We start from the raw sequence: 25919 nt of genomic DNA, 5'->3' as shown, positions 1-25919 counted from the left end.
AAGCCTGGTACAAGGCTCGACATGACAAACACCGAGTTGACCATCAATTTCAAGTGGGCGACAAAGTGTGGTTCCATATCAGCAAGGATAGGATGAAGGGAGAAGGGAAGAAGTTGCAACCAATCCAGTGTGGTCCATTCACCATCTTAGAGAAGATTGGAAACAATGACTTCTATCTCGATTTTCCGATATATATGCAAATGTACTCCATAGTGAATGTGGAAAACTTAAAGCTGTATGAGCCACCATTAATTATGACATCATCCTTGACAAAGGAACCAGGGCTTCACGATGGGGAGATGTGGAATACCTTCGAGTTGTTTCAAGGGGATGCACCCTAGGAAGGCAAAATGGCTGGAAAAATAAAGAGTGAGGGAACAATTCCCTCACTTGCCAATTGACTGATAAGGCTTTTGGCAGTCCAAAAGCTCCTCAATGGGGAGGATTGATTCAGGTGGATCTCCAGACATCAGTGGCATGGAAAGGCTCAAAATTCAAAGTGGCGAAAAGATAATTAACTTGACATTAGATCGAAGTTCTCATCGCCCTGGTTCTAACGGTGCGAATGGCACTCTAATCTGAGTCCAGGTGAAGGAGATAGAGGCAATCGAAGTTGGGTTGACTTTTGCTCACTGGGCAGAATTAACAAAGACACAATTTGGACTTTTCCGGCCAACTTCGGCCAGATTTCGGGCGAAATTGTTGCCTGGTTAAAATGACTCCTTCGGTCAAAATCTGAATTTTCAAAAAGGGCCTGGTTGTTTTATTTAACAAAAAAAATTATAAAAAAAGGGTGACAGGCCACCAACCCTACCACCCTAAACCGTATTAAGCAATGATTAGTGGAGGGGTGGGCCACTACCCCCAGCCCCTCCCACAAAACCAACAACTTAAATAAGAGGGGTGGGCGGCCATGACCTCGCCACCCCACAACCCACATAACAGAGCATATTAATATAGTGGGGGGCGCGGGCTATCAACCCCGTCGCCCCTCCACATCACCCTATCATCAAAGGCGGCAACAGAAATGGGGGGAGCGGGCCACCAAGTATGGTGGACCTGCCCCCCAAACATAAACTATTTATATTTCATGGATAAAAGGGGAGGGGCAAGATTTGATCCCTCGACCCCTCCTCAACAACTCTCCAAATTTACCACTGCGCTACAACTGATTGTTGTGTAATCCGCCCATCGTTTATTATTTAAACGCAGTTTATCAGTGCGCCTAGGGAGAGGAGGCAGTGCACAAAGTTCGAGGCAAATTTTTGCAGGAGGGCCGAATTTTCACTTTGTCAGATTTTGACAAATTTTGTACAGTTTCAGCATTTCTCGATGCCATGAACGCAATGGCGTTGTCGATTTCTCCATCAGAGTTCTACATTTTTCGACCATTTTTCAGTATGGAGGTATAAAACTCCTTTTTTGTAACTGATGTTTGTACTCTTCTTTCTTATGCCACTTAATGAATGAAGGCCTCCCCATTGATTGAGCAGGGCCCAGAGACATAGTCCAAGTCGGATGAACTCCATTATCAAGTCTTGTTGTCTTCTTTCATGCTTTATGTGTTTCTCCTCTTCTCTCATGTGCACATTAAATTTCTATGTTTAAGCTACAAATTATGCATGTAATTCTTTAATACATCTATAAGCAAAAGATCTTGGATCAATTCCCTCCCGAGCATGTTTCTTGGCTCTTCCCCTACTATTTTTATCCCATATTGTTTTGAGCTTGTATATCAAATCATGCATTGCTTGCTTCATAACTAAACTTAATATTAAGAAGTTGAGGATATACAATCCTCTACGTACTCACATACTTTTATCCCATATTGGTTTTTACTTGGATTTAAATTTTTCGTGAATACATTATTATTTCCTAGACGTCCCATGGTTTATTTTATTTATTTTAATTTTAAATTACTTCATTTTTAAAATTTTATTATTGTTTTTTTAGTATTTTTTTATTTATTTATTTAGATATTTTTAGACATTTGACATTCAAGCATTTCTTATTTAGCAAGGTTTAAGTTTTCTCAGAGGAATTGGAACTCAGATATATTGTTATTTCCCATATTACATTTTATATTATTCGAATACATTTTCACCCAAATCTACATTTATTTAAAAAAAATTGATTTACTTTTGTTTTTTAATTAATTTTTATGTTGTATCTAGATTCAAATTATTCTGTGGTTTATTTTTATATCCACAAACATTTCATATCCACGGATTATACAGATATTGTGACACCCCTGGTACATTTCCACTTATTTTTGTAATGTAATGATGTAAGGGCATGAAGTGTGGGACCATAGATCCATGATCTAATAGGGAAGAGGAAAGATAAACCCAAGTGGGGTTAGCTAGCACCTTAAATTAATTTTATGGTGCAAATAATGAGAAAAAGAAGAGGAATATTCCAAGAGGAACATGAAGGGACCCATGAGGAAATGACAAAAAGGAAAATGAATAGTAATGTGGGGGTGGTACCTCTTCTTGGTGGAACTCATGAGTAAATCTAGAAAGAGCTATGAGATGAGGGAATGGGATTCCCTAAAAGAGAAAGTTGTGAACATAAGAGAAATATGATGAAAAGGAAATAGAATGAGTGCTTGCCAAGGGACTAGCTGAGAAACAACTTAGGGTGATTGCTAGGGATGATAAACCACATGCAAAAGGGTGTTTGTTGTAGGCTGATAAACCACTCATTGAGTGCTTGACACAACTGATAAACCACCTATGGTGCTTGCTGGGGGTTGATAAAACACTCCTAGAGTACTTGACCTCGTTGATAAACCACCCATCACTGTGAATTATGTTGTGCTTGACTAGCTGATAAACCACCCACTGTTATATGTATTTCCTATCCTTTGTATAATAAAGATGGCTTCTTACTAAAGTTGTTGAAAGGAAAATTCCCTTAGATCATGGATCTGACTCAGGGGTGATTATTTTAAGTAATTATGGCTACAATAGGTCTATGGTTGGGTGGAAAATTGAAGTGCCACCTTCAGTTTTCCCTATTTCTGAATTGTAAATGAAATGCTCTGAGTTGAGAACTATGGAATTGAATAAATTCTATGTGAATGTATGTAACTCTAAATAACATTGCATAGTAGTATGACATTGATGCATGAGTGTTATTGACTAAACTCTTGATTATTTTCTGTTTATGTTTATGAACTTATGTCATGCAACTGTAAGTTAAATACCCGAGACTTTCTTTATTTTGTTTAAAGAAGGTACTCTAAGTTTGATGTGTGGATAAATGACTAGAATATCAACAAGGGATGTCCCCTTTCCTGTGTGGAATTGAGAGGTTGAGTCCTTGGATAAACCTTCCCAATATTTGGGTGGTATTTTTGTTCCTTCTTAGCATGCAACTGGTCTACATGACCTGAGTACGAAGGAGACAAATAGATCTGTTAAATGCACTTGTAGGCTAAGCCTATATGTTTGCATTTTGGCCATTATGCCCTAATTTATGAATTGAAAGATGAGGAGAGATGGCGATATATATATATATATATATGTGTGTGTGTGTGTGTGTGTGTGTGTTGTGTGTGTGTGTGACATGCTTAGTTGGGCCAGGTCAATGGGAAAGCTCAAAAGGGATAGCTTGGCCAAGCCACCAAAATATGTTCCATCTCCAGAGGCTTGGGCAACGACTCTATATATACAGATTTATATCAATACCTGTTGAACGTGTGGGAGTGGAAAAAACCTTGGGTTTGGAGGAATTTAGGCTTGAGCCTCATACACCCATGTGCTTGGGTGCGATGACCTAAGGCAAGAGCGATGTGATTAGACCTACTGATCTCCTCATTGAATTTGCACCATTGGATGACCTTGGAGGTATGGTACCCCAAAGGTTTTAAGTGGAGAATAGGAGGAAAGATTCATGATTTAATTACTCTTGGGACGACATGGCCTAAAGGACCCCAAGAACTTAGTACTTAACACCTATCGATGAGCCATTGGGAAAAGGATATGATGGGGTATGGTACGTCACCTCAGAGATTTAGGAAGGAGGCTTGTGCTCAAACTTCAAGGAACTCTTTATCCTGAGACAAAGAAGTTTGAAAAAAAAGAAGTTTAACAGAGGGGTCTTCATCCTACTCCCTAGACAATGACACTTTTTTTTTAGCACCTAGTGAAAACCTTTGGGATTAAACTCCCGAGGTGATGTGGCTTTATAGGATGAGGGACCTACGCCGCATAATGTAATACTGCGAGAGAAAACGATGGTGGGACTGTCCACGTAATCTCGGTGATGTCAGAGCAAGGTACCCCAAATCTTTTTGGATGAGTGCAAAGGAGAACTACCAAAATTAAACTACCAGGGTGATGTGGAAGCTGAGAAAGGGCCTACACCAGGCTGCATGAAGATTATAGGAGAAATAAGAAAGTGGGACCATCCACATGACCCTGGTGGTGTCATAGGGGGAATACCCCATACCTAAGTTTTGAATGTGCGCAGAGAGAAATCCTTGAGTTTTTACTTCTGAGGTGAGGTGGCAGTAGAGGGGCTCACTTGCTCCACATTATATATTTATATATTTAATAAAGGGAGGACTATAATGTATGTGGTTACATACATACATACATGCATGCATACACACACACATGTATATATATATATATATATATATATAAGCACAATGCCATAACCTTTGGGGGGGCCATCCATATTATATTATTATGCCCACCTGCTCCACGTTATATATTTATATATTTAATGAAGGGATGACTATAATGTATGTGATTACACACACAATATATATATATATATATGACCACAGGGTCATATCCTTTGGGGGGCCATCCATATTATATTATTATTACCATAAATGGGTCAACAACTGACCTATGGGCTATGACTTGGATGCCCATGTAGGTGTTGTGACATATTATTGGCATGAAGACTCACTAAAAAATTTGGTCCTACCTCTCACTCGTTATTTGTTCTCATCACATATCTCATCCATGCATCAAAATCAATTGTCTTTTTCTCTTTTACAATTTGTATTTGGGTGTTCTCATCCTCATTGTGTTTGGGATTTGATCGGAAGAGATCTCACTATATACTTCGCATCATATTGGAGGTGCATTTGGGTTCTTTTTGGCCTATATCATATAAGGAATGTTAATAACATAATCTTGGTGATTCCAATTTTGGAAGAGAATCATTGTTTTGATACAGTTATCGCACTATGGATCCATCCTTTCCAGGGTTTTAAATTACACCAACAAAATCCATTGAGTGTTAGTCATAATAATGAAAGAGTTTTGTCATGAATATAAGGTAGATATGCTAATGGCGATGAGGAGATGGATCAATGAAACTCCTCACTTCAGCGCTCTTCTCGAGGCTGGTTTTTGTTTGTAGTGGAGGACCCATGTTGGGTTAACTTCTTAATTTGGGCATGCACATGTCAAAAGGTGAGTGAAAAGAAATATGATACTAGTGTACCAATCAATCTGAACCAACCAACTAGACTGAGCGCGACTTTTGCAGCACACATTAGTGTTGGATGTCCTTTCATTGCAAACTACCAGACTTCCAGTGTGAAAGGTCAGAAAGGTCACACATTAGTGTTGGATGTCCTTTCATTGCGAACTACCAGACTTCCAGTGTGAAAGGTCAGAAAGGTTGTGATCAATAGTTGTGACATTGTGAATAATATGGACTTGACAAGATGGGTCGTAATCAGTGTTCAAAATTGAACATGTCAAAGCCCTTCAAAAGGCCTCTAGCACATCACAAAAATAGGCAACAAAATTTACTAGTAAAAAAAAAAAAAAAATTTGAGTTTTACCGGGTTTAAAAAAAATGAATAATATTATGAAATGTCTTAAGAATGATTGTCAACCGGCGGAACATTTTTTAAAATTCCAATTTTATTTATTACAATTTACCATTACCATTTACCAATTTACCGAAGTCTGACTTGTCACCAACCATCAAGTTACACGTATAGACTTTGCCAAGGGTACACGGACCGTGGTAACGCCACAAGTGAGTAGTGACTAGACAAGGACTCTGGGTTGTTTCCAGAATTAGAGGTTGTTGCAGAATTGAAAATAGCAGAGCAGCTGTGTAAGTATGGTATATATGCATACATTGGGAAGCAGCCATGGAAATTGATACAAATTATACATTTCCTAAGATGAATGTCAAAGTAGGAGAAGCACTATGGCGTAGAAAATTGTTAGGAGACCACTGATGTGTTGTGGAGTCTGATGACATCGAGTCACCTGACCAGTTCAGTCACCGATGCATTTGGTGTAGTTACTTTGGGTCTCCTTTGCTTGGCCTATGTTTTGTATTCTGTATCGATGATTCAGACCGTCTTGATCTTGTTCCAAATACTGTGCGTTCTGGGTGAATTGCTCAAGATGTTTTTGTTCAAAACCCATTGGTTCTGCATTCATTGAGCTCCAAATGGCAGGAAAATGTATGTAAATTTCATTTAGTCGCCTCTCTGGGTTTTACAGAGCCATGGTTTTTTCTTACCCTTTATTTTCTGGTAAGCAGATTTCTTCGCCATGAGGCAAACATAAAGGTGTTTACATTTGTGCTCCTTCTGGTGCCTGCCAGCCATCATTGCAGAAGCCTGCATTAATGTGGTCAGCCCCAACATTGAGATTCTGAAACAGGGCTATTTTGGCAATGAAGGAAAGATACCCAAGTACTTCACTGCAACCAATTCTATTTCTATTGTGATGGATTTTCCCTTGGAACCTGCATAGGAAGCAGGCCATATTGTAAGTTGGGTGTAGCAAAGGATGAGTGATCAAGCTGAACCGAATCAACAGTGAGGGGCATATTTTCTTGGTATGGACTGCACTGTGACTGGTTAGGCGGGTGGGCGCTGTACACGATAGCCCTGAGCACCATAAATGGTGGGAAATTGTGTGTGGCCATTTAAATCTATAGGGAGTCAGTCTATATCCAAAAACCAAGCTGTCTCCTCTGCTGCAATTTCAGAATTTGAAAGGCACCACTTCCTGTTAGGTTGATTGGAGTTCCCATAGTATCTCGATAGGAATTTTTGTTCACGGATTGATGGGTTGAGGATTCCACTATGAATTGGGTCGACGAGCCAACGGATTGATGGGTTTAGGGTTCCACTATGAATTGGGTCAACGAGCCACCCGAGCATTGTAAAAAGCTACACATTTCTGATTACAAGCTCTTTGTCTGATCACAGTTGAGGTTGTAGTCAAAAGTTGAGGTTAGGATGAAATTAATTCAAAGGGAGAAGAGCAAGAAATGTTGAGGGTGTCGAGAAGAGACGGGTGAGGAGAATGAAAACACAAGACCTAAACTAGATGCAAACAACGCTTTGCTTCGAGATAAAAGAGAGGATAATTATGAGGCAAAACCTAGAATAATGGCAAACAATTTTGAAACAAAACCCAAACAAACTGTTTTGAAGAATTCAAAGGGTGGAAATAGTAGATGAGAAAAGCAGAAGATGTGGAGTTAAGAGAATATTCCGCAGGGAAATCCTCCCGACGGATATCTATATTGTTCCTATAAGTGCTTAATCAAGAAATAAACCCGTGATAATCATAAAACCATGCAAGCCCAGAACTTCACATCCCTTGTCTACATGGAATTGATCAACGCAATTATGATGTCACATGCCAGATTCCATTTATAATAAATTCTCTCACTCTAAATAGGAGAGTGGCACCGCACATCCCTTTGAGTCATTTCTAGATGGGGTTGTTATTAGGGACTACAAATTCAAACATACAACGAAAACCTAATGTTGGCAATTAAATGTCGTAGTGCTCAATTTATTGAAACACGAATTGTAAAACCCAATAAGATACAACAAGTAAAACTATTATTATAATATGATCTTTGCTAAAATACCAACCTAGATTCATCTTAACTCTGGAGTTTTTAGAGCTCTCAATATATTGAGTTTAGTATGAATTGTTGTGGGAATTCATAGAAATTTGGAGCTTAATCATTGTGTTGAGGTTCTTGTAGTTTTTCTAAGGGATTTGGTTTGGTAATGGATAATATGAGATTGCACGAGATGGATCAAGATTGAAGATTTGCACTAGAATGAGCCTGTCTGTTATTTGTTTTGGTATAAATCTGAAGGTTCTTATAGGTTTTCCTAGCCATAATAGTATGAGATTTTATGTAAATGATTCTGAGAATTCATGAGATTCAAGATGTATCAAAGATTTGAAGATTTTCATTTGATTGTGAAGCAGTTTCTGATCAAGTCCTAAATCAATTGAGTTTTATTTGGTTATGTGCTATATTGAAGAATATCTATATTGATCCAAACATGGGGTTTAATTCATCGGTAGACCACCTTGACATGCTCCCATATTCCCTTTTGCTGCTTATATTCAACAAATTTGGTGATATTAAGGCCTTGGGACGATGTTGTGCAGTTTCAAAGAAGTTCTCTAATATAGTCCCCCAAGTATAGACTGTGGTAGTTAAGGTGGACTATGTTATATCCAGTGAAGAAACCAACTTTAACAACAGTGGTAAAAATAAGGGGATATGGAGCTATTTAATGAGAATAATGATGGGTACTAGGTAGCATTATTAGGCCATGGTAGGCATTACAACATGTTTTGGACCCGAAGAAATCCATGGTTGCAGAGGTTTCCCATCATTCTCCTGGTGAGGTGTTAAAGAATTTCAAGGAAGTGTAGAATCAAAGGATTGAATTGCTTGGTGGGGAACTTGGCATTGATCAACATAATACATAATACTCAACACACCCTTTGATCTTTTAAATATTTCACCATAAATGGGAAGATAATTTACTATTGTCAATTGAAATGCTTTTTTTTTTATGCTTTTCATTATAGAAAGATGACTTGAATATATGACTTTCTAATTGAAATTAAAACCGGCCATTCAAATTTGATCAGTGGTCATAATACACGGGTAAAGATCATTTGTAATAATTGTTCAAATTGAGCTACTTGCAAAGATGAATTTGGTCGCTTTTGTATGGTGTCATATGATACAAATTATAGTGTAAATGTGCCATTAACATTGCGGAAAGCTATTTCTAGTTTTTGTTTTGCTACTCCATGGCATTTTGACTTGCCATAGCTAAATGTGGTCAACGCATGTTTGATTGTCATGTATGACAAGGAATTCATCGTGGCAACTATTTATGAAGTTATATTCCCTATTGTTTTCAATCGTGGATATTGGTGCTTAAAGATTGACGGATGCAATGAAATTGCGCAACCCCTCTGTTGTGCGAACTTTAACAGAAGGGGGAGTCCACTATTGATTGTTTTGACGAAACTGCTTTGGGTTTCGTGGCAACATAGTGTCAATAGCGGGGCCCATTAAACCAGATACAGCCGATCCCCCCAATGTTCTGCTTATGGTTTCTACTATACCTCTATATATCAACAATATAGGATTGAGTCTGTTACATGGATGACAAGTGACAATACATTTGTTATGTAGATGCTTTGTTAACATTGCTGTTTCCACTAGAGGTGAACAATTGTCAGTTTTCACTTTCGTTGAAGCTCCATGGTGCCATATCCTTACCATACTCAGGATGTTAAACGAAACGCAATTCCGCTCATTAACAATGCTCAAGTCAATAATGCAAAATTAGTGAAGGAACAAAAGCAAGTGAGGTAGAATTTGTAGAATCTGAGTGATGAGTGTTAATGGAGGATTGCCAAAATTTCAGCTAGAAGATTATGCAGGAAGTCAACGTATTGTTCAAGAAGACCGATGACTACATTGCGTGCTTGAAAATGCAAGTGCATTTGTTGCAGGTTTAAATTCATAATCTTTTATACGGATTATGATTGAATTAATCCAACATACCAACCTTACAGAAGATCCATGAAGGAAATAGATTTGTTGGTTGGAATTTAAGGAGATGAAACACCTGATTCATAATACATGATCAACCAATAATAAAGGGGCCACCATTGTTTGTAATTTCTAAAAAAAAATGGAATTACCTTTTGTGGATAATGTGCCTAATAAAATAGTCAAATTAAAAAATGTTTGGAGATGAAATTGTTATCCTATCTGGCACAAGACATGGCCAGGAACTGCATGATTCGAAGATGAATGAGGTTGTATACGAAATGCTAAAGAGTTTTACCATGTGAAAAGTGACAGAGCATTAGGAGGCAGGGGAAATTGAGTTTTTTCTTTTTTCTTGAATTCTTGTAGCAGGATTTCCTGTCTTGAAGAAAGGGAATTAATCTTCTAGCATTTTGGGATGCCAAGTACAAACCCTCGACCATCATCCTCGGAATAGTGTCAATTAGCATTGCTGCAGTCTTTGGGTTTATTCAATAGTGTCAATTAGCAGGATTTCCTGTCATCATTGTGGTTATGCAGTTTTTGGTGACAAAGCACCAAAAAACCTATTGACAGGGTTTTTACAATCATTTTGTATGATTGACATTGCTTGCCTTGCCAATGTCATCTACTTCGTTGGTGCATATCAAGTTTATAGACAGTTATTGTTTGCATTTCTTGAAGGGCACTCACCTTGACAATCCACATGGCATCTCCATTACTCCCACAAGCACCCAATATCTCCTGTACAAGGATCTAAATCAAGTGATAATATCTGCAGAGTCAAAGGCAACACGTAAAGCTTTCAAATTGGAAAGGGATGAGCGTTTATCACAGTTTGTAGCAACATTGAACGAGGAGAATGTGTGACATAATCCTTTTTTAAATTACAAACCTGAAAATTCTGGGTATTATGCACTGCTGTTAAATATCTATGTTGCAATTAGCAGGCTATAAAAAAGGTAATAACAAAGAAAAAGATTGGAAAAGCTTGAAGGGGCACTTTCCTCGAAAAACTTGCCATGCAGAGTTATATTTTACTTGGAAGGACCTTTAGTTGGTCTTGATCTTCTGAATTGACATAATTCATATTTGGTCTGATATTATCATAAAGGATGAGTTCGATAGCAGGACATAATCTGGGATAAGTGGGAAACATAAGTCTGAACCCAAATTTTAATATGGGACTAAATGATTGGTTTCCAAATTCATGTAATTCAATTTATTCTTTATGTACCAAGGATTCCATAATAGAATCTGTAATATCCTGTTTCAGAGATTTTCCCCTTTACCCCAGTAAACTCCAACCAAATACGCACAAATAATATAATAATTAGGAAGCTCAAAATGATAAAAATAACAGTGGTGTAACATATAATAATATAAACATGAAATATAAGCAGATACTCGAGATGCAGAGAGAAATGCTAAGCCATTTTATTATATTGAGTAATAGAATGAGTACGGGAGGTGATCAGAAAGATGGCACCTCGACTTGCACAAGGCAAGTGAAAAAATACACTTAGAATAGCAAAGGAATGACCTCTCTCTGAACTGCATCCAAGCTGCTGGAGAACTGCCGTGCTGCTGTTGTTGCTGGAAATCAAATGAGGATTTGGGGCTGTTCCCCTCTTCAGAAAATTCTGAAACTCTGGAATTGGATTCTACTCAAGAAACCCAGAAAAACCTAGAAAGCTTTTCTGAAATGGACGACCCCCGAAAATCGCCCCCTTGAGGACCCATGCAATCCCTCAAGGCTCTGCGCTGCTACTGAAATAATACCCACAACAACTCTGCCTGAAACTCAGCCAAAATCCTCCAATATGCAAGGGCTGATCCCCTGCTCAACCTCCCAGCACAAATCCCCCTGCAAAACCTCTGTTGACACCTAATCCGAAACGGATGGGTGAACTGGACAGTCATCTAGAAGATGAACTGATCCGTTGTATTTATGTATATAAATATAAGTTAGCTAATGAATAATATCATCAATTTTCTCTCCCGCTCATTCTGGAGTTACCCTGGCCTGACATGGTATCAGAGCACAGGTCCCAGTCCCTAAAATAGCTGTAACTCCTGCCTCTGCGCCCTCTGTCTTGACACTGCGCTCTTTGCCCTGCTGAATGTGCATTTTTTGTTATTGAATGCATAGAAGCATAAGCGTTGTTACACCCTTTTTTTGGTGCCTTCGTGCAGGAATACCTGACACTGTCAACGCTGCCCCTCTCTGCGCTTGAATACCTGACACTGCCAACGCTGCCCCTCCATGAATGTATCGGTTATGTTTTTGAGAGCTCCCTTGCGCATTTCAGATGAGAACGATTGACCTTCTCACAGGTTCGATTAAAACTCTTTGAAGTGATACTGAATGTATCGGTTATACCTGAAGTGATACCCTTAATGCACTGCAGATTGATGGTTCTCTCATCCCTTTTTTTATCACGAGATGTTGGTTCTCTTACCCTTATTGCTGACAGTGTTCTATGTTATATTGTAAAGCTTTTCTGCCGCTTTGCACAGATGTATAGCTTCAGGTGCTCAGTGAGTGGTAAATGATATCTTTGAATTTATATCTTCATCTGTTTTGTGGAGAGTATGTTTCTATGGTTAATTGTAAAGCTTTGATAAATACCGCTTTGCACAGTTGTATCGCTTCAGCTTGATAAATACCGCAGTCCAGTCCCCAAGTTGCTCATCCGGAGGCCTATCTTTGGGCATAATGGTGAAGCGCTTAGCGTGAATGGCGCAGAGATATTCAGCTCGCCCGCCGAATCAGAAGCAAGAAGGCTTGATTTATTGAATCTGAATTCATTCATTTTTTTGTGCCGGTGTTTTACATTGTTTTTACATTGTCGGAGCCCTCAAAACTCCCGTCCAGACAAAGGAGCAACCTGTCAATATACCACTGCTGCAGAAAGAGATCTAGACAGGATAACACAGATGGTTCAACGGTAAATTCAACTGTCAAGTATATTTGCTATGAAATTCCCATGCCTGCCTGATGCATTCCCGTCTGCGGATGTATGGATGATGCATCTCATTTTTTATTTGGCTTCTTCTCATAGACATTCTTCTTCTCATAGACATTCTTCGGCTTCTCATCATCACTCGCAGTTCAAGGCATCGAGTATTGATCTCTGCATATGTAATCTTTGATTACCTTGGTAATCAAAATTTGAAAAGGTCATTTATTGCTTTCCATGACATTGCTCGGAGATGGAATGTGAAGTATTAGAGGATTTAAATAGGCAGTTGCACAGTTTTTTATAATGCTGTATTGAAGCATAAAGTGTAGGCAGTTGCACAGTTTTTTATAAGGCTGTATTGAAGCATAAAGTGATATAATATTTCAATGAAATTCTGATGCCTTCTGTCACACATTAGAGGGATTTGTAAAAAAAAAAAAAAAAATATAGTGCATAAGGCTGTAAGGAAGTTTTCTTTTTTCAAGCAGAAATATTTTTTTACAGAATGCATTCAATCATTTCTATGGTCGGAATAGTTCTCACTGGCAAGGAGAACTATTCTGAATGGTCCCGGATGGTAAAACACACCCTCATCTACAATGAGTTGTGGAAAGGAGTGTGTGTCGGAGAAGAAGACAAAGACCCAGTGCAGCCTACATCAGACAAAGAACTCGCCATTTGGGAAAACAAGAACAGCAAAGCCTATGCATTGATCACAACATCTGTAAATGAGGAAGTAAGTCGTCATATTTCATCCTATTCCACTGCCTTTGAAGCTTTACAAAAGCTGAAAGAACTCTATGATACACATTCTGCACTTGAAGTTGTTCAGCTCATGATTAAACTTTTCACTCTTGAACTGAAAAATAATGATCCTCTTGCTCTTGCATCTGAAATAAAGTCTATAATGCATGATATTAAATCCACTAAGGTTGAGCTGGATATCTCTCTTATTGCCTTTCTCAAAGCACTCTATCCTACCTACTCCAATTATCTTGAGTCTTTACAAGCAAATGGAAATCTTAAAGATATAACCTTTGACTCTCTTGTGAAAAAGTTTGCTGAAAGAGAGAAAGCCTTTGGAAAGAAAACAGTCCCTGAATCTTCTGAAGAGACTGTTTGCCTTGCTCATAAAGAAAAGCATCCTGCTCAAGATTCTACAAGAGGAAGAGGTGGACGAAGAGGAAGAGGAAGATACTTCAGAGGCAGGGGGGGCAGACATCCTCAAGCAAAAAAGGCAGATCTGCATTGCATTCGCTGCAAACGAAATGGATCACATGATGCTTCTACATGCAAGCTACCATGGGACAAAGTTGAGCAGAGAAGAAATCAGCAGAAAGGTAAAACTAATGACACAGACAAAGGTAAAGCACCTGAATCCGCTCACTATATTGAGGCACAATGTAACATTGGAGTAAATGAAGATTTGTTTAATGCTTCACTTGCTTCTTCGAAAAATGACTGGTTGCTTGATTCAGGAGCAACCTGTCATATGACTCATAGGAAAGATTTTTTTGAAGATTTCACTGATAATGTTGATGGAGCAATATACTTTGCAGATCAGTCAAAAATCAAGCCATCAGGGCTTGGCACAATCAGGCTTAAACTGCCTGGTCTTCCAGACTTTCTTCTGGATCATGTTCTATATCTCCCACAGCTCAAGAGAAACTTGCTGTCCCTGGTCCACATCCGCCAGCAAGGTCACTCCATTCATATGTTTGATGGAAAGCTTGAGGTAAGAAAGGCATCTGACCATTCACTTGTCATGAGGGGTATAGAAGAAGAAAGACTTCTTAAACTGCAAGGAACCTCTGCTCATGCACAACATTTTTCATATATTTCTCATCATGAAGAAGGTACACTTCCATCAAGTTTATTATGGCATGCTAGATTTGGACATTTAAACTATGATAGTCTCCGCTTGTTGAATAAAAATGGTGTTGCTGGTTTGCCTACAATTCCTAGAAAACATAAACAATGTGATGCTTGCATTCTAGGAAAGCATAGCAAACAATCTTTTCATGATTCACATTCAAGAGCACATAGGAAGCTTGAACTTATTCATTCAGATTTATGTGGTCCAATGCCTGTTCCTTCTGCAAATGGAAATAAATATACCATGACATTTATTGATGATTACACCAGAATGTGTTGGGTTTACTTATTGAAGAACAAATCTGATGCTTTTCAAACATTCAAGAATTTTCATAAGTGGATTGAAAATGATGCACAATCTCATATTGGGTCTATTCGCACTGATAAAGGAAAAGAATATACATCAAATGAATTTGAACACTATCTTCGCCAACATGGGATTAAACATCAAACAACTGTGCCTTATAATCCTCAACAGAATGGTGTAGCTGAAAGAATGAACAGAACAATTTTGAATATGGTACGATCCATGCTTTTCTTCAAAAATGTAAAGACAATGTTTTGGGCTGATGCTGTTCTATGTGCTGCATATATAAAGAATAGATGTCCATCTAGTGCTATAAGAAACAAGACTCCTTATGAATTATGGTATGGACATGTTCCTTCGGTAAAACATCTCAGGATTTTTGGTTCCACCTGTTATGCTTTAATACCAAAGGTACATAGAAACAAACTTGGTGCTAGAAGTCGTAAGTGTATCTTCCTGGGGTATTCAAACACATCTAAAGCATACCGCCTCTATGATGAAGTAAATAAAAAGTTTGTTTTATCTAGAGATGTCATTTTTCTTGAATCATCCAAATCTGACAGTGTTGTTGAGCGGCAACTTGATCACTTGGATAAATTCACAAAACCGAAATCATTTCAAGAGTTTGATAATCAGATTCCACATCTTGAAGGGGATATTCCTATACTAGATCAACATGTGGAATCTTCTTCTGAAGAACAATCTCCCCTGCATGACACTCCAACAACGGATGATGCTTTAAGTGATGTCATTGATAGAATTGGGAGACTCAATCTTGATTCAGACCCAACTCAATCAACAGAGCAGCCTGGACCATCTCAGAAAGGTCCCCCAAAATGGCTGACAAAGACACTTGAAAGTGTTCATCCTGATGAAATTGGAAAAACAGGAACCAGAAATACAAACCGACAAAATGGAGGTGATGTAGATAACTCTAATTCACCTGTTGATATGGATGTTACTTATGATTGTGAATTGAACTTGTCTACAGATTTTGAACCAACTTCCTTCAAAGAAGCTGCTTCTCATGATGAATGGAAAGAAGCGATGCAGAAGGAGTATGATGCCCTCATAAAGAATGGCACTTGGAAGCTGGTTGATCCTCCATTTGGAACCAAACCAATTGGCTGCAAGTGGGTCTACAAGAACAAATACAAAGCTGATGGCTCACTTGACAAGCACAAAGCTAGGCTTGTGGCAAAAGGTTTTGCACAGAAGGAAGGGGTCGATTATGAGGAAACTTTTGCTCCGACAGCAAAATGGGCCACCATCCGGACACTCTTTGCACTAGCTGCTCAAAACGGTTGGAAAGTCCATCAAATGGATGTAAAAACTGCATTCTTGAATGGAGATCTAAAAGAGAATGTTTTTATGTCCCAGCCTGAAGGATTTGCTATGAAAGGACATGAACACAAAGTATGCAAACTTGTGAAGTCCTTGTATGGCCTCAAACAAGCACCACGAGCCTGGTATGAAAAACTAACTGAGCATCTTCTGAAACTCAACTTCAATCATTTTGATCTTGATGATGCAACTTTATTTGTCAAGAAAGTTGGCAAAACAGTTGTATATCTTGTGGTATATGTAGATGATCATTTAATGACAGGGAACAATGAAAGCTATATTGCATCCATAAAGAAAGAATTAGGAAATTTTTTTGAAATGACTGATTTGGGCTATGTTCATTACTATCTTGGCATTGAAGTAACCCAACATCCAAAGTCCATATTTCTTTCTCAAAAGAAATACATTGGAGATTTGTTAAACAGATTTGGCATGACAGAGTGCAATCCCCTTTGTACTCCAATGGAACAAAACTTGAAGCTCACATCTATTGAAGGAAAGGAATTTGAGGATGCAACAAAGTATAGACAACTTGTAGGAAGTCTCATCTACCTCACTACTATCAGACCAGACATTTCATTTGCTGTTGGAATCCTCTCCAGGTTTATGCAAAAGCCTTATGAGGGACATTGGTCTGCTGCAAAAAGAGTTCTAAGGTACTTGAAGGGAACTCAAGACCTTGGAATCAAGTATACACAGGTGGACGACTTCAACTTGATTGGATACTCTGATTCAGACTTCGATGGAGACAAAGAAACTGGGGTATCTACTTCATGATATGCTATGAGTCTTGGATCAGGAGCTGTCTCCTGGAGATCACGCAAACAATCAGTACCAGCAGATTCCACAACAGAAGCAGAATATGTGGCAGCAGCTGAAGCAACGAAAGAAATTGTGTGGCTCAGGAAAATTCTTGAAGATTTGCAGGTAAAACAAATACAATCAACTCCACTCATGATTGATAACACATCTGCAATAAAGTTGGCCAAGAACCCAAAGTTCCATGATCGTACTAAGCACATCAATACTAAATATCATCTGATCCGACATCATGTTGAGGCCAAAACAATCCATCTCCGTCATTGTTCCACAAACGAGCAAATTGCAGACATCTTCACCAAAGCGCTTGGAAGAGAAAAGCTTGAAAGATTCAGAACGATGCTTGGACTTACCAACATCCCTTCAGATTAAGGGGGGGAATGTTGACACCTAATCCGAAACGGATGGGTGAACTGGACAGTCATCTAGAAGATGAACCGATCCGTTGTATTTATGTATATAAATATAAGTTAGCTAATGAATAATATCATCAATTTTCTCTCCCGCTCATTCTGGAGTTACCCTGGCCTGACAACCTCGATCCAAAACTCCTGCCAGACAGAACTGCATCATCCCTCTCAAGTCTGCGCAGTCATCCAAGATGCTCATCCCACCTGCCAAAATGCTGATGAAACTACTGCAAAAACACTGATGGAAATACCTTGCCTGAGCAGGCACTCGAAGTCCCTCGGGGCTAAGGGTGAGATCTCCGAACGGAGACACTCAATGCACTAAACAGTGTTGCAGACTAGCTAAACAGCCAGCGTGCTCTAAGTCGAAATGACTAGCTCAAATGCACATAATCGAATGCCAAAATGAGGAGGCTCCTCTCTCCTTTATAGCGTTGGCCTCTCTCAATTCCAAGGCTTACCTCCTCCAACGTAGCTTTCCCCTTGCCCCGTGTTTCTCACCATCTGCGCAATCACTCCAAGTGTCTACGTGGGCCCCTCCTCTACGTGGTTCTTTGGCCCCCCTTGGCTCACCTTTTAAGTTACAACGTTGTGCTATGAGGGAGTGTCTTTATTCATGAAGTGAGTATGTCCCCCTCACCTTTTTATTTATAAATAGCTATAGAAGGCAAAATTGAGCAAAATCGAATATTCCAATTAGCCATGGCTAATTAGGAATATTACAGTCTCCCCTAGCAAAATGTTGCTTGTCCTCAAGCAACTGAAGTGATGGATGCTGCAAGATCTTCTCACTCTCCCAAGTGGCATCCTCATCCAGTAAATTCTTCCACCTCACGAAGAATTCTCGGACTGTCCTGCGCTGCAGCCGCCTCTCCCTGGTATCAATAATAGCCTCTACCTGCAACACCAAATGCCCCTCATCATCCGTGGGTGGTAGCTCATCTGTCACTGTCACATGCTGCCCCAATGCCTTCTTCAGGCATGATACATGAAAAATGTTATGAATCTTGCTGCCTTGGGGCAACTCCAACTCATATGCAACCTGTCCAATTCTGCGTATCACCTTGTATGGCCCATAAAAGCGGGGCTTGAGCTTCTTAGCCCCCTTCTACTTCAGTGACGACTGTCGGTATGGCTATAATCGTAGGTAGACCAGGTCTCCTACCTCAAACTGTCTCTCCACCCGACCCCTGTCAGCATACAGCTTCTGCTGGTTTTGCGCTGTAGCCATATTATCTTTGAGAGCTCGGAGAATATCCTGACTCTCTTGGATCCAAATCTTGGCTCTCGGAGCCTTACTAGCACCAAACATCACGTCAGCAAAAGATAAAGGATGATATCTGTACAAAGCATAGAATGGTGACATACCGATGGACATGTGATTTTTAGTGTTGTAGCAGTACTCCCCCAGATGCAGCCACTTCAACGATGCTCTGTGCTGCCCACTGACATAGTTACGCAAGTAGCCCTCCAGCGACTTGTTAACTATCTCTGTCTGCCCGTCCGTCTGTGGGTGATAACTGGTACTTGGTCTCAACTCCGTTCCCACCAACCGGAAAAGCTCCTGCCAAAACCCGCCCATGAAACGTCTATCCCTGTCACTGATGATGGTCTTAGGAAGACCATGTAGCCTGAAGACCTCTCTGAAGAATAGCTCGACCACCTGTGCTGCTGTGTAGTGTGCGGATATGGCGAAAAAATGTGCGTACTTTGTTAGTCGATCAATGACGACAAAGATACAATCCTTGCCCTGTACCATGGGCAACCCTGTGATGAAGTCTATCGAAATACTCTCCCATTTCCCTTCCGGAATAGGAAGAGGCTGCAATAGTCCTGCGGGTTGGCTGATCTCCCCCTTGTTCCTCTGGCACATGTCGCACTCCCGGACATGCTGGAGTACGTCCTCCTTGAGGCCCTTCCATGAGAACCTCTCTCTAATGGCCCTGTAGGTTTTGGTAAACCCCTGATGGCCTGCCAATGGTGAATCATGTGATGCCTGAAGTATCTTCTTCTTGAGCTGAGATCTCTCAGTCAAGAAGATCCGGTCCCTGTAGTAGATGATCTCATCGACCACCCTGTACCTGTCATCCGCCACCTACCCATCCAGAACCTCACATGCAAATCTGTCCTTGGAGTACTCTACTAAGAGTCGAGCCCTCCAGTCTGCGTCCAAGCTCATAAGAGACAACGTGGTTGGTCTACGTGAAAGGGCATCCGCTACCACGTTGTTCTTACCCTTGACATACTCAATGTCAAAGTCATATGCTTGGATCTTACTGATCCACTTCTGTTGCCTCTCCTATAGTTGCTTCTGCTCTAAAAGGAACCTGAGGCTGTTGTGATCAGTCTTCACCCTGAACCTGTTACCCACTAGATACTGCCGGAACTTGGCCAATGCATGCATGATGGCCAGCATCTGGCTCTCAAAGGCTATAGGGTGACCTCCCTGCATCAATACTGTGCCGATCCCCTCTCTCGACGCATCACACTCCAAAACAAATGGCTGTGAAAAATCTGGCAATACAAGCACTGGGCAGCTACTCATTACCTCCTTGAGCCTGTCAAAGGCTCGCTGCGCTGTATCCGACCAACTGAATGCCCCCTTCCTCGTCAAATCTGTCAAGGGTGCAACAAGCTGTGAGAAACTCTTGACGAACTTTCGGTAGTAAGTACAAATACCAATGAATCCCCGAAGTTCCGTCACGTTCCTCGGCTCCGGCCAATCTCTGATGGCCCTAATCTTCTCCTCGTGGACTCTCACTCCGTCCACCCCTATGATGTGTCCCAAGTACAACATCTCCGTCAATCCAAACTCACACTTGGAGAGCTTGGCATAGAACTGCTGCTCCTCCAAGATGTGCAACACTGTCTCAACGTGCTGGAGATGCTCCTCCCAAGTCCTGTTGTAAATGAGTATATCATCAAAGAATACCAACATAAACTTCCTCAAGTGACTGCGGAAGATGTGATTCATGCAAGACTGGAATGTAGCTGGGGCATTGGTTAGCCCGAAGGGCATCACCAAAAACTCAAAGCGCCCATAGTGACACATGAAGGCGGTCTTGGGAATGTCATGTTCCTTCACGCGAATCTAATGGTACCCAGATCTCAAATTAATTTTTGAGAAGAACCGAGCTCCTCTCAACTCATCCATCAACTCATCGATCCTGGGTATGGGGTACCTGTTCTTCAGGGTCTTCTTGTTCAGGGCCGTGTAGCCAATGCACATCCTCAATGTGTCGTCCTTCTTCTTCACCAACACCCCGGAAGAAGCAAAAGGACTCGTGCTCGGCCGAATGTACCCAAGAGCCAACAACTCCTGAATGGCCCGCTCAATCTCATCCCGATAGGCCTTGGGATGCCTATAGGGGGTAGTAATCATTGCCTGTATGCCCTGCTCAAGCTCAATGGTGTGCTAAAACCCCTGGTCCGGTGGCTGTTCTGGCGGAATCTCCCCAAATACTATGGCATACCGGTCAAGGATGGACTATATCTCTGGGTGCACTGTCTGCCCTGTAGTCCTTGCCTCTGATGCACATAGCTCCATTGCCCACTTTTCCTCTTCCTTCCGGAAGACTGCCTCCATCCGATGAGCCGAAACAGTCTGAGGCGAATATGTGTGTTGTCCCCGTATCTTCTCATGCCTCCCTGTCTTCTCATCATCCCACTACATCTCTAGGGTCTTCCAATCTGTCGTGACCTTCCCTAGAGTGATAAGCCACTGAACACCCAATATCATGTTGGTGTCCGGAATATCGACCACGAAAAAGTGGTCAGTCAGTGTGTAGGTGCTCATCGTCACTGGTAACTCTGGAACATAACGAGTACACACCATGGTCTGATATCTTGGGACCAAAACTGAAAAGCCATCGAAGCTCTCTGTCTGTATACCTCTCCGCTCAACCATCTGTGCATCGATGAAGTTGTGGGTTGCCCCACTGTCAACCAAAACTGATACCCACTGGCCATGTACTATCCCCCGTACGCGGAGTGTCAAATACCTGGGAACTCCTCACAATGTTGCAAGGGCCCCTCCGGTAGGTGCAAACGCTGCACCACTTGCTGCTGGTGGTGGAGGTGGCAAACGATCTTGCGCGACATGACTACCTCCCGCCTCCACATCATCCTGCTCATCCTCTTCCCCGCTGCTCTCGGAGAAGACCTCAATAAAATGTGCTTTGCAAGTAGCACATCTATGTCCCGGTGCCCACGGCTCCTGATAGGTGAAGCACAACTGCTTCTTCTTCAACTCCCTCCTAGCATCATCATCAATCTGTACTCGTCCTGGATTCCCCTTCGGAGGCGGAATCCTCACATCCTTCCCCTTAGGCTGAAAAGCCTGTCGCTGGGGGTAAGGTGTCCGGGTCCTGGGTAAGACATCCTGTAAGTCCCGGGTCCTGCTAATAGCATCCTAAAGGGTGGTTGGTCTAGCAGATCTGACTAGACCCCGAAGTGGCTCTGCTAACCCCTCAACATACATGTAGATCCTTCGTGCCGCAGATAGATCTGGCACCATCACTGAAACCCTCAAGAAATCTGAAATGTAGGTCTCTGGGCTCCCAGTTTGTTTGAGCCTCGTTAGCTCCACAAAGTGTTGTTCCAGATCCCTCCGGTCAAACCTCTCCATCAATCTCCTAGTGAACTCGGCATATGTCGTCACTGTGGAGTGTCTGAGTGTAACCATCCCATGGAACCACCAATCCTGGGCCTCACCATCCAAATGTAATGTCGCCACCTTAATGGCCTCCATTTTCGACATCTGGTTAAGTTGGAAGTAAATGTTCAGCTTCTCCTCCCAAGACTTTGCCGAACTGTTTGATGAACCATCAAACATAGGCAAGTGGAATCTACTAGCTGCACGGTGGGTGTCACCATCATGATAATGCCGGTACCCTTTGTGATGGTCGCAGGGTCTACTATCCTGCTGGAGCTAAACAAAGTCTCTGAATGAGAGAGCCTCCCTGAACTCTTGCCCATAGACCTGGTATTCTGCAAAATAATCGCCCATATGACCGGGCTCTGCCTCCTGCTGGGCTTCGGCCCCCGTGTCTTCTCCTAAGAAAGTGGGCATGGCAGAGCGTGTAGGGGCTTGTGAGGCCACCTGCTGAGTAGTATCACACTGCTCTGGCAAATGGTGGGATGCACTCGACCCCTCACCAACCTGGAAAACCCGTGGGCTCTCACGTTGTCTAGCCTCTACTGCGGTGAATCTCTGCCCCATCACCTCAATCTGCCTTGACAGATCCTGTACTGATTTGAGGAGCATTTCCGCAAATCTCTTCCCGTCCTCATCTGCCATTGGATCCTCCTGCTCTGCGTCCACCACAGGCTCCTTCTGATCTGCGTACACCACAAGCTCCTCCTGTTCTGCGTCCACCACCGGAACGCAGTCTCCCTCTTCGTAAGTGTTCTCCAACCTATGCCCAGTGTCTCTGTATCTCCTGTTAGACTTAGTCTTGTCAGTCTTCTGTTAGAGTCGAATTCACCAAGGTTCATTTCTCGACATTTGCAGTCATCAAATACCAGTTTGGTCAAAAAGGGTCATTTTAATCCTTGAGTCCAGGGTTTTGTCTCCAGAAGTGTGAAATAATGCCTGCGGACTAGAGGAAGGTTCAGTGAGTTTCTATTGCAAGATGGTTATCGTCAATAATGCGAGATTGATTCTTCTTCAAAACCCTGTTTTGAAGAAGAAATCATCAAATGTGTTTTTGTAATAAATATGTAACATGTCAAAATGTTTCAAATTCTACAATGGCAGCCCTGTTTCATTTTTTTTAGCAGTGCCACCATCCCTGCAAGCAGACAAAGAAAAGCCATCATTCAAGCTCAGAAATCAGCAAGGAAACCAAAGACAAAATTATATTAGAAAATGGGAAAAGTGTCAAGATCAAAACACAAGAAAATGGGTTATTAAGAAAACAAAGATCAAAATAATTTCTATATGAGATTCCTCCAAGTTTATTAACCCATTTGTATCAAGAGTTATTGGGAAAATCTCAGAGAAAAGTTAAGTTTCAAATTGAAGAGCAAAACTGGTGATTTTTCAGACCAAGACGGTGTTTATGAGTCTGCGCGGCGCATAGGAAGAAGGCGCGGCGCACATGGGCCGCGCGACGCATGGGGTGCTCCTCCGCAGTGTGAAATTAACACTGGCGCGGCGCACTCACCAGGCGCGACGCATTGGGCTGGTGCGCGGCGCACAGGCCTGAAACAATTTTTTTTTACCACTTCTCACTCAAATTTCGCCTCCTATGTTTTGATGTGCAATCTTTAAATTGCTTGTTGGGTTCGTTTGGAAAGAAGAGGAGGATTTATAATGTCAAAAATGTCAACTCAGTTTCAAAATCCACTATGGACAGCAGCGATTTCGGCCTTTTCGATCAGCTGTTGCGCAAACATAGTTACAACACCAGCAGTATCATGGAATGACAAGGACTGTATCTCCCGAAACTGCTGCTGCATCAAACAGTTGCGCATCTCAATAGGTAGGATTGGTTGATCAAAATTTTCTAGAGCCTTTTTACAGTACTGGTTGAAGAAGCTAGATGATCCACTGTCTCCTGATGTACATACGTCGTCCAGTATTGTTGAATGGACATCTGGGCTCCTCTATGGGAAAGGTGTGGGAATTGTGGCACATTGGACACTGAATATGGAGCGATTCATATAGAGTTGGTTCCTGAGTGCCCCCCACGCTCTGTAGCATATATACTTGATCCACTACAATTACACCATTAGTGCAGGAAGAGTCTCCAGAAGGTCAACGGTTGAGTTATGTGCAGATTAGCATCGACAATAGTAACTCTGTAGCAGCTATTAAATTTCTGTTAAAGAATGAGAACACAGCAACATGGTTCAAAGACGGTGAGAAAGACTTCAAGGTTCTTCTTGCAGAAGCTATACCAAAAAGTTTTTATGACCCCAGCAATGGTGCAGGTTTAAAAGTGTGGCCAGGAATCCTTGATTGGATGTCAGGCATGTTCCTCAAGTCCAAGGAGTCCCCACCACAAACTCTACAAAATGGAAGTGAGATTGAAGATGCCAATACCAGCAATCAAATTGGTGACGGTGTTTGTAAAGAGTACAAGCTTTCAAAGGAAAATGTACTTAAGAATGTTCTAAGAGTTTCTGTTCAGAAAATTACTGAAGAAAAACTAAATTTGGTGTCTTTTGACACTGACCCTCCTGGTGATGTTGTGCTCCATTGGGGAGTGTGTAAAGATGATTCTAAAAGATGGGAAATTCTTCATCAGGGTGAACATCCCTCTGATACCATTGTATTTAGAAGGAGAAGCCAAGATAAAGCAAGTAATGCCTCTGAAGTCGCGAAGGAGCAGAGGATTCTGCTAGAGACCATTATCAGTCTACTACCCAGTGAGCGAAACACCACGTCTGTATCATTTCTTTGCAGTTTGCTGCGTTCTGCTATCTATTTGGAGAGCAAGGAAGACTGCAGGATGGATTTAGAATGCAAGATTGCTTACCAATTGGACCAGGCAACAGAAGACGATCTGCTTACAATATCTTCTATTAATAGCGCTGGGGCCATCTCTAATCTGGATAGTATCTTTAGAATTGTTATGAGTTTTCTAGAGGTGGAGAAGCGAAATGGGTTTTCAGATGAGTCGGATGGTTATTGCTCCCCTTCCGTCTCTAAGGTGTGCGGGACCATGGATGGGTACTTGGCGGCTATAGCTCCTGCTGAGAATTTTAGCGTTGAGAATTTCATTGCTATGCCCAAATTGATGCCGAAAGTAGCCCGGGATTTGGATGACGGGTTGTACCGTGCAATCGACATTTACTTAAAGGCCCATCCTTCCTTAGACGAGCTAGAACGTGAGAAGGTCTGCAGCGTAATGGATTCTCATAGACTCTCACAAGAAGCACGAGCTCATGCATCTGAGAACAAACGCCTCCCCGTGAATCTCATAGTCCAAGTGTTGTTCTATGATAAACTCCAGACTCGCAGTATTACTGCCAATCCCGATGATAATTTGAATCATCATGGGCAAGCAGATGCTCAGCAATGCCCATCACCCAAACCTCTGGCTGTCACTGATGCAAACGTTGCTGCTCTGTGGAAGCAGAATGAAGAGTTAAAGACAGAAGTGGCAAGAATGAAAAATTATATGAGAGATCTCCACAATAACCAACAGCAACAGCAACAGAAGAAGACTTCATCTTCCTTCTTCTCTTCTGTCAGCAAAAAGCTTCGGAAATTCAATCCATTTGCTCGCAATTCTTCCAAAGACTCCAGTAACCTCTTTGATGCAGATGATGCTTCACAAAAGTTACCCACAAGAAGAAGAAGATACTCCATTTGTACGAATTTCCAAACATAGCTTCACATGTTTCCTTCAA

General features: G+C 41.4%; 1 protein-coding gene across 1 annotated transcript in view; it reads left to right on the top strand.

The window, feature by feature from the left end:
- Positions 1-24292: 24292 nt before the first annotated feature.
- LOC149221888 (root phototropism protein 2-like) overlaps positions 24293-25919 on the top strand; it is a gene marked incomplete at its 5' end in the record, with an annotated part of 57494 nt that continues 55867 nt past the window's right edge. The window contains one exon of the mRNA XM_089387509.1: positions 24293-25880. Coding sequence (XP_089243635.1) covers positions 24293-25880 — 1588 coding nt within the window. The remainder of the gene's footprint in view (positions 25881-25919) is intronic.

Source organism: Pinus tabuliformis, chromosome Q (assembly GCF_031772625.1).
Source record: "Pinus tabuliformis cultivar Carrire ecotype Pingquan chromosome Q, CPIR1, whole genome shotgun sequence".
Lineage (NCBI taxonomy): Eukaryota > Viridiplantae > Streptophyta > Pinopsida > Pinales > Pinaceae > Pinus > Pinus tabuliformis.
This window is presented reverse-complemented; position numbering and strand designations above follow the sequence as displayed.